Source organism: Glandiceps talaboti, chromosome 23 (genome assembly GCF_964340395.1).
Source record: "Glandiceps talaboti chromosome 23, keGlaTala1.1, whole genome shotgun sequence".
Lineage (NCBI taxonomy): Eukaryota > Metazoa > Hemichordata > Enteropneusta > Spengelidae > Glandiceps > Glandiceps talaboti.
Window position 1 is genome coordinate 13,831,698 of NC_135571.1, and position 13,309 is coordinate 13,845,006.

General features: G+C 36.3%; 1 protein-coding gene across 1 annotated transcript; it reads left to right on the forward strand.

Annotated features, from left to right (window-relative positions):
• Window positions 1-449: 449 nt before the first annotated feature.
• LOC144452778 (cytochrome P450 4F2-like) lies at window positions 450-8,740 on the forward strand. Its single transcript, XM_078143931.1, has 9 exons — window positions 450-632; window positions 1,723-1,867; window positions 2,436-2,608; window positions 3,227-3,348; window positions 3,650-3,911; window positions 5,306-5,502; window positions 5,832-5,968; window positions 7,966-8,113; window positions 8,542-8,740. The coding sequence occupies exons 1-9, from the start codon at window positions 450-452 to the stop codon at window positions 8,738-8,740; spliced, it is 1,566 nt and encodes a 521-aa protein (XP_078000057.1).
• Window positions 8,741-13,309: the final 4,569 nt, after the last annotated feature.

Sequence of the window (13,309 nt, forward strand, 5' to 3'; positions counted from 1 at the left end):
GTATGAAATATGTAATTTTCTAAATAAAATCTGTGTGTGATAGAATAGCATCTTTTTACTCCCTGTATTATTAGTTTACGCTGTGCGAAAACGAAACCGAAAATTGTGGCAACAAATGTAGGTGTTCAACATTGACGTAAAAAAAAATCCGGATATCTCAAAGAAGCAAAGGAAAAAAAGAATAGGCGAAGGAGGAAAAAAAAAATTCTCAGGCAAGCAGGTGGGGAAAAAACGACTCTCCACCAATCTTCCAAGCCCTCCTTAGGATATCGAATGGTCTACCCCTAAGGGTAAAAACTTCGAACTTTGACAAATTATGTAACATTACAGTTATTTTATATTGCGGTTAGCCATTTATAGATTACGGAACAGGTTTTGAGCTCGAACAGTCTTTTCCTCTCCGAGCCTCTCGGACACTTTTTACAGCGTCTGTTTTAATTACAATCATCATGTTGACGGAAGTGAAAGGTTATGGATACGGCTCTCTTGTCGCCCCAGTTTTGGCACTGGTCGTACTAGTCCAACTCCTTCTTTCGTTCGTAAAACTCGTAAAGAAGAGAAAGCGTACAGAGGAAGCGTTCGCAGCTTTTCCCTGCCTCAAGAGGCACATTGTCTTCGGCAATTTAGATAAGGTAAAGTTATGTAATCATTTGGCTAAAATGTTCTGTAAACAAATAATGTGCATGCCTGCTAATATCATTTACCATTGGTGATTCTATGGATAACTTTATTACCTTTTACATGTACTCTCCACAGCGTTGTCTTGTCTCGTTTGTTACTGTACAAAACGCCAGATGTGGCTATATACACGTACAGTTCGTCATGCATCGCAGAGTTCGTCATGCATCGCATTGTAGTTCTATTCATATGCTATTGACCTTGGAGTAATTATACTCCAAGTATTGACTTGGGTATGGTATATTTGCAAACCAATATTTGATCTACATGTAATCCAATACTCTGGCCCGCACATGGCATGAGGTTTTGTTATTTTTACACACTGCAGTACAAATACCAGTGGTATATATGCACGCGCACCAGTGCAACTAATCTATGGTACATATGTAATAATCCATGTAGCCTTTAACACTTACAGAACACTGTTCCAAATATCTGTGTCTATAAATTCATCAAAATGATAAACAGAAACTGTACCCTAGCTACATATATAGGTACATGCCGATACAAATTTTAAAGTTTCTCTGCAATTTACTGAACAAAAATAATAAATGTACAATACCTTATAAAGCATAGACCCTTGGTTGATGAAGACATTTTAGATTGAGTGATAGACTGTACTGAATTATAGACCCCTAATTAAGCCCCCCCCCCCAGTAGATTTTAAAATCTGATGACAAATTTATCCGATAGATTAGTCTGAAAGAAGTATTGGTACTGAATTGAAACTTATAAATCTGACAGTATTGTACCTGCACTTGTTTACTACATTGTATGCTGTAGTTTGTGATTGTTATATTTCACTTGATATATCAATCAATCAATCAATCAATCAATCAATCAATCAATCAATCAATCAATCAATCAATCAATCTATCAATCAGTCTATCAGTCTATCAGTCAGTCAGACAGTCAGTCAGTCAGTCTGTCAGTCAGTCAGTCAGTCAGACAGTCAGTCAGTCAGTCAGTCAATCAATCAATCAGTCTTATCATGTATTGTTACCATGGTAACCACTCTGAACTTATGAAATTGATTGTTTACAGATGACAAATAATGAGGAAGCCTTCCAGTATGCAAAAGAACAGTTTGCTGATGCTCCGTATGGATTCCAACTTTGGGCTGGACCATTTAATGCTTGTCTAATACTTACTCACCCTAAAACAGTACAGGCAATATTGTCAACTGCAGGTATGTATGTTAGACTCTCTCACAGTCCCTGGAGCTTCGCATCACTACAAGGGCTGTTTTGTATGTACAGATATCTACCACACGATTGTATTCAAATATCCTTGTACTGTGGCCCTCATCGACTGCATAGGGCTAAATTTGTTGACATGTTACAGCAATGCCAAGTGTTACTGCGATACTGGGCATCACAATAACATGGAGCATCACAGTAAGAAGTCAATGAATGATTAGCCCTATGTATTTGATGAGGGCCACAGTACAAGGATATTCGAGTACAATTGTGTGGTAGATATCTGTATATACAAAACAGCTACATGTAATAGCGATGCTCCTGAGTACTGTGAGAGAGTCTACATAACAGTACATTGTTAGGTAGGTCAGATCAAACAAATGCAACAATTGTGTTTGTCAGTGTCATTCTACAGTCTATCCCAGTATTTCCTAGGCCTGGCAATGCATAGTGAGTATAATCCTCCCTCAACTGTGTGAGTCATTTATTATCACACACTCATCTTGTTATTGAGTGAGCTAGTTCAACCCAACTTAATGTTTATTTAATTGTTGACAGAACCAAAGGATGAGTTCACCTACGGAATGGTAAAACCATGGCTAGGAGATGGTTTGTTGTTAAGTCAAGGAGATAAGTGGTTTCGAAACAGAAGATTACTAACACCTGGTTTTCACTTTGATATCCTCAAACCATATGTACAAATATTCAATGAATGTACAAAGACAATGCTGGTAAGTACAAGAGAGTTTACTACACTGTGTTGTGGATGTGTTTGTTGCTTTGCCTTCCATAGGCTCATGCAGTTTGTGTGTAAGGATGGGTTTGCTGATGATAGTGGGTTGACTTTGTTGCAAAGGACGGGCTTGTTGCTAAGGGTGAATCTGCTGCTAATGGTGAATCTGCTGCTAAGGGTGAGTTTGTTGCTAAGGGTAAGTTTGTTGCTAAGGATGAGTTTGTTGCTAAGGGTAAGTTTGTTGCTAAGTATGAGTTTGTTGCTAAGGGTGAGTTTGTTGCAAAGGATGAGTTTGTTGCTAAGGGTGAGTTTGTTGCTAAGGGTGAGTTTGTTGCTAAGGGTAAGTTTGTTGCAAAGGATGAGTTTGTTGCTAGGGGTGAGTTTGTTGCAACTGATCAGTTTGTTGCTAAGGGTAAGTTTGTTGCAAAGGATGAGTTTGTTGCTATGGGTAGTTTGGTTTTATGGGTGAGTTTGTTGCTATGGGTGAGTTTGTTGCAACCGATCAGTTTGTTGCTAGTAGCAACATATGAGTTTATTGCTAAGGGTGATTTTGTTGACAAATTGTTATGACAATCCAAATATTTCATTGCAAGTTATACTATTTTCTTATCAACAGGAGAAATGGACAACTAATTGTAATAAAGGATCTCTGGAGATGTTTGAAAATATTAGTCTTTTGACTTTGGATAGCTTATTGAAATGTATCTTTAGTCAGGAAAGTCATTGCCAGGTCTCAGGGTAAGTGTGTGTGTGTGTGTGTGTGTGTGTGTGTGTGTGTGTGTGTGTGTGTGTGTGTGTGTTTGTGTGTAGGCGTATGTGTGTAGGTGTGTGTAGGGGTGTGTGTGTAGGTGTGTGTGTATGTGTGTAGGTGTGGTGTGTGTGTGTGTGTGTGTGTGTGTGTTACGTCTGACTGACAGGCAGTTTAACATTACGCCATATGGGTTTGTTTCTGTACTAGTTTGTGTCTGTGCACTGTGTTTCTGCATCTGTGTAATCTCCCTTTTAATGTTGTGTTTTCTTTAACCTTTAACCTTTGCAGTAAAAGCCATCCATACATACAGGCTGTGTATAAGCTGACCAGAATGGTTGAAGACAGAGTACACTTTCCACCCTACTATAGCGATGTCATCTATCATTTGACTTACAGTGGTTATAAATGGCGTCAAACACTAAACACAGTTCATCAGTACTCACAAAATGTCATCAAACAACGACAAACAGTTCTAAAACTGGAGGAAGAAAAGGGAGTTAAAAAGACTCGCAAATATGTCGATTTCCTTGATATTCTTCTTGCAGCTAGGGTAAGAAAAGACAAATGTTATTTGTGAAATTGTGAGCTAACTGCACTATATTAGATACAATCATGGCTATACATGTAATCTCTTGTAGCAAAATAACCTCAAAGGGGAACACTCACTACTCCAGGAAATTTAACTATGGATTCTGGAGAGACATATTTTTGTTGGTGCTGCCTTGCATTGCATGGCATTGCAAATTATACCATACTCAAGCCAAGTTATTGTCCTTGAACAGAAAATATAGATTGTATACCCAGGTCACACCATGACAACCCAATGTCTACATCACTGGTTGAGAAGTGTCCAAAATATGGAACAAAACCTTCAAAGTTGTGGACGTATAATCATGTTATTCCCTAATTTACCGGTACTTCATTCAGCTGGAAAATACTTGTGACCCGAGGGTTTGTCACTTCTCCTCTAGCAACTCGTAATGACAAAGCCCCTTAGGTCACTGATATATCCCTCAGCTGAATGACGTAAACTATTGGGGAATAATATCTAATTGTCTTCTGGTATTGTTAGCTCAGTTTATGGTATAATAACAGTTTCCTCAACATTTTAGTGTAGGCATACTAAATTATGTCATCAAATCATTTATGTATTATTCCAGAATACAGACTTTAGTTCTATCAACTGAAAGAGTGTTTTATTTGCAGCAAAAATTGTTATCCAAAAATTGTATAAAGTCAGCATGTGTCCCTTTAATCTATTAATTAGCCCCCAACTGAGGGGCTATTGTAGGAATAACACGTGTCTGTTTGTTCATGTGTTTATTCATTTGTCTGAGTGTCCGTGTACCCATCCATCCATCTGTGGTCACCAGTACCTCGATCACCTCGACTCAATTTCAATCAAACCTGGTGCAAGTGTCAAGCACTACAGGATGCATATGCAACTGCCGACATCAGACCATGGAGGAACAGAACCTGTTACAAACAGGGGAAGTAAACAGATGGATTTGATTAATAGCATATGGCAGTGCATGTAGGAAGTACAGAGACTTAATATTTCATCATTTGATAAAAACAGTTGTGTGGCGCATCTTTACATAATAGTTCACGTTCCCAAACAAATAAAAAGTTCCCCTGGCATTTCATGTACACATAAAGAGGCCAGGAAACTATTCTTATCAAACCATGGAATGTAATACAAGTCTCTGCTGTTCAACATCCTGTGCCAATTAGTGTTATTAATCCAATTCAGTTGTTAACTTTCTGTTTGTAACAGGTTCCGTTCAATCCATGGTCTGATGTCAGCAGTTGTAACAGGTTTTGTTCAATCCATGGTCTGATGTCAGCAGTTGTAACAGGTTTTGTTAGTCCATGGTCTGATGTCAGCAGTTGTACATGTTATTTAGTGTTATGACCTGACATGTGTCATATGTGTTCTATCAGGATGAAGATGGTATTGGTTTGACTGATAAAGAGATACGAGACGAGGTTGATACATTTATGTTTGAGGGTCATGACACGACGGCTAGTGCTATATCGTGGTGTTTGTATAATTTAGCCAAAAATCCACAACATCAACAAAAATGTAGACAAGAAATTGATAAAATATTAGACTCCAAGGATGAAGATGTCATTGAATGGTTTGTATATATCTTGTTTTAGTGATCATATGGATGACAAATGTATATTTAGTTTGGATTTGTTAATTCTTAAAACAACTTTACTATATTTTCCTAATTGAAGAAAAACAATGTGATATAACATTCATCATGTCAGAGCTAAAAAAGTGTGTGAAAAGGTTGTTTTTGTACATACATTAGACGCCATCCAATAACCATTCAGACCAGGTGTTTGTAAACTAGAAGCCATCCATTAACCATTAACAAACCATCATAATTTCTCACTTTGTGATTTCCTTAATGTTTGTTTTATTAGTTGCCATAGTTACACTGTCTATTTCATTTTACAGGGATGACATCAGTAAGTTAACTTATCTGACAATGTGTCTTAAGGAAAGTATGCGACTCAACCCACCAGTTCCATTTGTAGGTAGACGTCTTACAAAGCCATTGGTAATACCAGACTTACAAGTTACTATACCACAAGGTAAACTGTGTAAGACTTGTATTTGTGTGTATTCTAGGAGAGTGGATACTATGTAACAATTGTATTTGTGTGTATTCTAGGAGAGTGGATACTATGTAACTATTGTATTTGTGTGTATTCTAGGAGAGTGGATACTATGTAACAATTGTATTTGTGTGTATTCTAGGAGAGTGGATACTATGTAACAATTGTATTTGTGTGTATTCTAGGAGAGTGGATACTATGTAATAATTGTATTTGTGTGTATTCAAGGAGAGTGGATACTATGTAACTATTGTATTTGTGTGTATTCTAGGAGAGTGGATACTATGTAACTATTGTATTTGTGTGTATTCTAGGAGAGTGGATACTATGTAACAATTGTATTTGTGTGTATTCTAGGAGAGTGGATACTATGTAACAATTGTATTTGTGTGTATTCTAGGAGAGTGGATACTATGTAACAATTGTATTTGTGTGTATTCTAGGAGAGTGGATACTGTAACAATTGTATTTGTGTGTATTCTAGGAGAGTGGATACTATGTAACTATTGTCTTTGTGTGTATTCAAGGAGAGTGGATACTATGTAACTATTGTATTTGTGTGTATTCTAGGAGAGTGGATACTATGTAACAATTGTATTTGTGTGTATTCTAGGAGAGTGGATACTATGTAACTATTGTATTTGTGTGTATTCTAGGAGAGTGGATACTATGTAACTATTGTATTTGTGTGTATTCTAGGAGAGTGGATACTATGTAACTATTGTATTTGTGTGTATTCTAGGAGAGTGGATACTATGTAACTATTGTATTTGTGTGTATTCTAGGAGAGTGGATAGTATTATCTTTGTGTGTATTCTAGGAGAGTGGATACTATGTAATAATTGTATTTGTGTGTATTCTAGGAGAGTGGATACTATGTAACTATTGTATTTGTGTGTATTCTAGGAGAGTGGATAGTATTATCTTTGTGTGTATTCTAGGAGAGTGGATACTATGTAACTATTATCTTTGTGTGTATTCTAGGAGAGTGGATACTATGTAACTATTGTATTTGTGTGTATTCTAGGAGAGTGGATAGTATGTAACTATTGTATTTGTGTGTATTCTAGGAGAGTGGATACTATGTAATAATTGTATTTGTGTGTATTCTAGGAGAGTGGATACTATGTAACTATTGTATTTGTGTGTATTCTAGGAGAGTGGATACTATGTAACAATTGTATTTGTGTGTATTCTAGGAGAGTGGATAGTATGTAACTATTGTATTTGTGTGTATTCTAGGAGAGTGAATACTATGTAACACTTGTATTTGTGTGTATTCTAGGAGAGTGGATACTATGTAACTATTGTATTTGTGTGTATTCTAGGAGAGTGGATACTATGTAACTATTGTATTTGTGTGTATTCTAGGAGAGTGGATACTATGTAACAATTGTATTTGTGTGTATTCTAGGAGAGTGGATACTATGTAACAATTGTATTTGTGTGTATTCTAGGAGAGTGGATACTATGTAACTATTGTATTTGTGTGTATTCTAGGAGAGTGAATACTATGTAACACTTGTATTTGTGTGTATTCTAGGAGAGTGGATACTATGTAACTATTGTCTTTGTGTGTATTCTAGGACAGTGGATACTATGTAACAATTGTATTTGTGTGTATTCTAGGAGAGTGGATACTATGTAACTATTGTATTTGTGTGTATTCTAGGAGAGTGGATACTATGTAACTATTGTATTTGTGTGTATTCTAGGAGAGTGGATACTATGTAACACTTGTATTTGTGTGTATTCTAGGAGAGTGGATACTATGTAACTATTGTCTTTGTGTGTATTCTAGGAGAGTGGATACTGTGTAACTATTGTATTTGTGTGTATTCTAGGAGAGTGGATACTATGTAACAATTGTATTTGTGTGTATTCTAGGAGAGTGGATACTATGTAACTATTGTCTTTGTGTGTATTCTAGGAGAGTGGATACTGTGTAACTATTGTATTTGTGTGTATTCTAGGAGAGTGGATTGGTATTTCGTTTATGGCTCTACATGATAATACATACATATGGGAAGATTCCGAGACCTTTGACCCACTGCGGTTCACACCAGAGAATTGTCAGACACGTTCACCCTATGCATTTGTACCATTTTCAGCTGGACCAAGGTTAGTTTAATTTAGAGCTACACAAAGGCCAAAACAAACATTGTTTCTGGTCAAGACATTTTGTCTAAAATGAACAATAAATGATAAACAGATTCAACTCACTTTTTTGTGGCAATCACACTTAATTAAAGTGATGTAAAATCATGAAATGGCTCTCCAAAAATCTTAATTTGCAAAATTAATGTGCCTTTAATTTCCTCGAACAGTGATCCCCTTAAATTGCCAGGGTTTCAATCCCAGGTTCTTGCATTTTATCTTATCAGTGGCACCATACAAAGTTCACCAGATCATTCTTGTGTACAACACCATATTTTTTATATCTCTGCCAGACAACTTTTTTGCACCAAGATTCTAATTCTAATCTTATCTTGGCCTTTAATTGTTACTTTTTCTAAATCTATTTTTTTTTTCAATTCTTTTATCTTTAGGAATTGCATTGGTCAGAACTTTGCTCTGAATGAAATGAAAGTAACGATAGCTTTAATCTTACGTAACTTTGAATTGACGGTTGATGAAGGTGTTCCTGCTAGAAGAGTTTCTGCATTGGTTATGCGAGCTGAACATGGACTTCCGCTGTTTGTCCAACCAAGAATAAGAAACTCAAATCCTGGAAAGGGAGAAATATAATGGGAATACTAAACCATGCAATTAAGGAGAAACATAACTAATAACTCCTGGTTACATCGCTGACTTGATTAACAGTAAACCTGCCATTCATCCACTTTGTTCAAATAACAAAATATGTTGTTATAACTGTACCAGTGTGTCCTCTAATGATATCCAAATGTTGTTGTGAGTCAAAATGAGAAAAACTGAGATTTCTTGTGAGTCACTACATAGTAAGAGATAGGGGAACACCAAATTTTGGTGTATCACTAGAAATTGTGTGTGTCAGTGGTGTATTGTCAAATTGGCTTACACATGTTGTAATACAAAGACATACATGTATGATGAGTGTGCGTTAATTCTCATGAGCAGCGTCGCTATTATGGAACTGTAGAACACTTATATAAACATTGTCCATCACCCACTGTTGATACACCTATATTCAAGAAGGAAATATAAAAACACTTACAAACATTTACAAGATCTTTTTTACATCAATGTACTTGATTATTGGAGTTTGATGATATGCAAATTATTTGATTGATTGATTGATTGATTGATTGATTGATTGACTGACTGATTGATTGATTGATTGATTGATTGATTGATTGATTGATTGATTGACTGACTGACTGACTGATTGATCAGGGTTCGCACGGTCCTGGAAAACCCTGGAAAACCCTGGAATTTCAAACCCTCCCTGGAAAACCCTGGAAAACCCTGGAAAAATGCGCCCTACCCCTGGAAAACCCTGGAAAATGATCATGTTCAATCGATCGATTAATATTGACGATCGTCATGTCCGTGCTCGAGCCACCCATTCATATGATTCTGAATCTCGTAAATGTGAAATCGCGAAAATATTTTCAAAGTCCTTCGCCACGCTGGGTGATGAATTAAAATTCACGCCGATTGAACCCAGACAGTCAAGCGATCGTTCCACGAGACACTTTGCCCCACAGACCGTGCGTATTAGTTGAATGGGCGCCGCAGTGTTTCTTTCGATCTTGCATATATTGCTACTCCGTACATCTCCCAGTCGTTTATTTCAGGGACATGATATTGTAACAGTCCCGGCCGGGGTAACATGTACAGTAGGTCTGTTAACAAGATTATCGTAACACTGTAGCGAGTATCAAAGCATCATCAACCTCGATTAGAAATTGTTACAAGTTCGGCGCACGAGTCGACTGATACTACAAGCTAGGGCTCGGGCCTAGGGAAGCGCAGTTGAATTTCCGGGTTGTGGAAGTACGGTTGTGACTTTTATTTTGTCGATAAATGGGTATTTGTGTTACATGTTCTAAAAGAATAAACTACTGTTTTATGTTGTCGGTACAGTAACATTCGTCAATGGTCAAGTTGAGTTGAGAAATCGCGATGTTCCGCAACTCGTGGCATCGGTACATAAACATCGAGACGCAAGCGATGAATGTATTTAGTTATTCATAGCTCGAAATTTCGTTACGTAAATGACGTTTTTATTCAAAATTTTGAAGAAAAAAAATTATTTTAGGTGACTTATAAATCTAGTAACATCAAACCATACAATAACGAGGACAAACTTTAGTTTTTGATTTATTTTTCTGGATATGTCTGAATTAGACTGACGAATGCTGCGACTCAATCTTACACGATCAATGCACCAGCTTGACGAAACGGCTACTTAGGGGGTAGGACAGAGGTTTCTCCGTTAATCTTAGCGTGTAAACGTGGTTTTGAAACCAATATCTTGCATAGTGTCGATTGTCTTTAAAATGTTTTGTGACATATTATGGGAACTGTTGTTGATTTTTCTCGTCCACATCAGACAATTAGATGTCATTCAAAAAATATACTTTAGTGTCAACACCCCTGGAAAATGGCCAAAGTCAATATGAATACCCCTGGAAAACTGACGAAAAACCCCTGGAAAGTCCTGGAATTTTGTTTTGCTTTAAGTGTACGAACCCTGTTGATTGATTGATTGATTGATTAATTGATTGATTGATTGATTGATTGATTGATTGATTGAAACATCTATTGTAAATATATAATTATATATATAATGAGAAATATATAAAACAATATGGTAAGGGTGGCCTTGTTAGTCCCCGCCGGACGAAGTCCAGGATGGGGACTTATGGATTGTGTTCCGTCTGTTACCAGATACACTTAAAATTACAGAAAATGTAACATGTAAAATTAACTGTGCAGTGTGCGGTATTATGCTTTGAGAATAGAGTGTCTTTTGCAAGAACAAAAAGAGTTTCTTGTCAACAGATGGGGGGGTGTCATTGTGTTTTTTTATTTGTCAGAGGGGGGTTGGATTGTTTTGTGAACAGATCTCATTCAAAGTTGGTATTAGGACAGTGTTCTATGACATACATGTGCATATCCATTTTCGTCGTGATATGATCCCCCATACCCAACCAATCCTTTATTGTTGTAGGCATGTTCCATGTCCAACAAGCAGACACAACATATCTAAGTCTGTTTGATTTAGGTTCACAAGTGTTGTTGCGTGATCAGAGTAGTGATAATCATAGCGGGGACTATATGACATTCTCAATGACTTGTATATTTCTATATTGTGATCTGTACAACCCTTATAATGTTTCTTCAACAAATTGAAACACATACCTACCCGCCCCCCTAAAAAAAAAAATTTTTAAATTTAAAAAAAAAAAATTAAAAAATCGCAACATCACTAATGGAGAGATTGGTACACCAAAAGTATATGTCTGTATGTGGGTGAAAATTGAAGTTTTTTAAAAATCAAATAAATTCCTTCAGACTCCAAACTATCCTTTGAAAGTCAGCCAGTCTCTTAGAATTACAACTGTGAATTGAAAGCATCACTGACATCTACATGGATACACACACTTCCATCTTTTCTATTAACTAACTAACTAACTGACTGACTGACTGACTGACTGACTGACTGATCCATCAATTTAGTAACCTAATGATGAGAAACATTAAATAAAATGGGTCACCATAGCCAGTAAATAGAAGCTTTGAAGCATGTAAATAAATTGGTCATTTACCAGAACCATAGACATTGGAGAGCAGTCTCTCTCTGTCACCCATGCAAGAACAAGTAACATTATCAGTGTGGTCCTATTTCCTCTAGGCTTTTTCACATTCTAATAAGGGTGACCCCCTGGTTTTTGTTCTGTTTCTCAATACCTGACCGACCCAACTTTTCAGCTCTGACAACAAAATAATTTTTTTTTTTAATTTTTAACTGCCCTTGATATTTCACAGAATGATAATAATTAGTTATATTAGTTATAGTTTATTGCAATAGGTCTACTGACCAATGAGCATACATTGTAAAAACAATTCAAAAACACATACGTTACGTAATTAAATAAATACATAAATGGAGAAGGTGGGATTATTAAAGCAATATTACATAAACAATTCATTTCTGATTTTAAATGCTTTGTATATAAAGATGCCAAGTTGCCTAACAACACGCTCGTTGTCACAGGAAATTAAATCAATGAATTTGAAAAACGTTGGTTGCCTCCAGTAATACTGTTTTTGAATGTACTTATGTCTGGTAGCCTCGTATTTAGGACATACTAAAACAAAATGAAAATCATCTTCGATAACAGAACAATAATAAACAATGTCTGGACTGTTGACATCATCTACAGTCATAGTGGTGGCACAATGTTGCACAATGTCACACAATCTCAATAAATGAACATCATTCGTTTAGGACAACCCCCCCCCCCCTCCACTTCCCCTCCCCCTAAATGAATGTTCACAAGTATGACATCAACATGTATATAGATGATGTAAATCATGATGAAAATTGTAGCGGTCATACCACTACGATCGATGCAGTGTGAAACATGATGGTGAACGTGAAGTTCCGACCTTATGAACCTGTTTACTGAGATGATGGTAAACACATCAAAATACTACCGGAAACCCAGCACTGTATTTCACATTTATAGAAGTAAATTTTTATCAACTTATCAACATCTCACTAGTAAATACTTTTGTCATTGAAGGCATGGAAGTTTTCAAAATTTGATTAGCAATGTGAAAATGAAGTTCAGCAATTGCCTTGACACCAGACCCCCTCCCCCGCTAAATGAACGAAGTTTCACTTATTGACCATGTGTGGCAATGTGCAATCATCCATAACAAACATGAGTTACCATGACGATTAGAAATATAATTACATTTCTCTAAAATTCCTTGGATAGTTGATTTAAAAGAATGGCTGATTTGATGGGAGATTGAGAGCTCAACTTTTAGTATTGTAATATAGATGTTTTGGGTTTTGTAGGGGCTGGAAGGTTGTAAAAATGTTAGTACATTCCAACTAAACATTTACATATATGTATAGTGAACAATTTACATTAATTTGTGTATTTATGATTCTCATCCACTTAGATTACTAAAATATGAGAACATCATGTCATATTAACCAATTTGGACAAGACATCTCTCTTTCTAGTGTATTTATCGTAAGCTTCACCATCAAGGTAAAGCTATCTTGGATGTTGCTGTCTGAAACATTGGAAAGATTGCTTGTATATTGAGGCATGTAATATATACTTCACTTGTTCATTAGTCAGCAAGTAA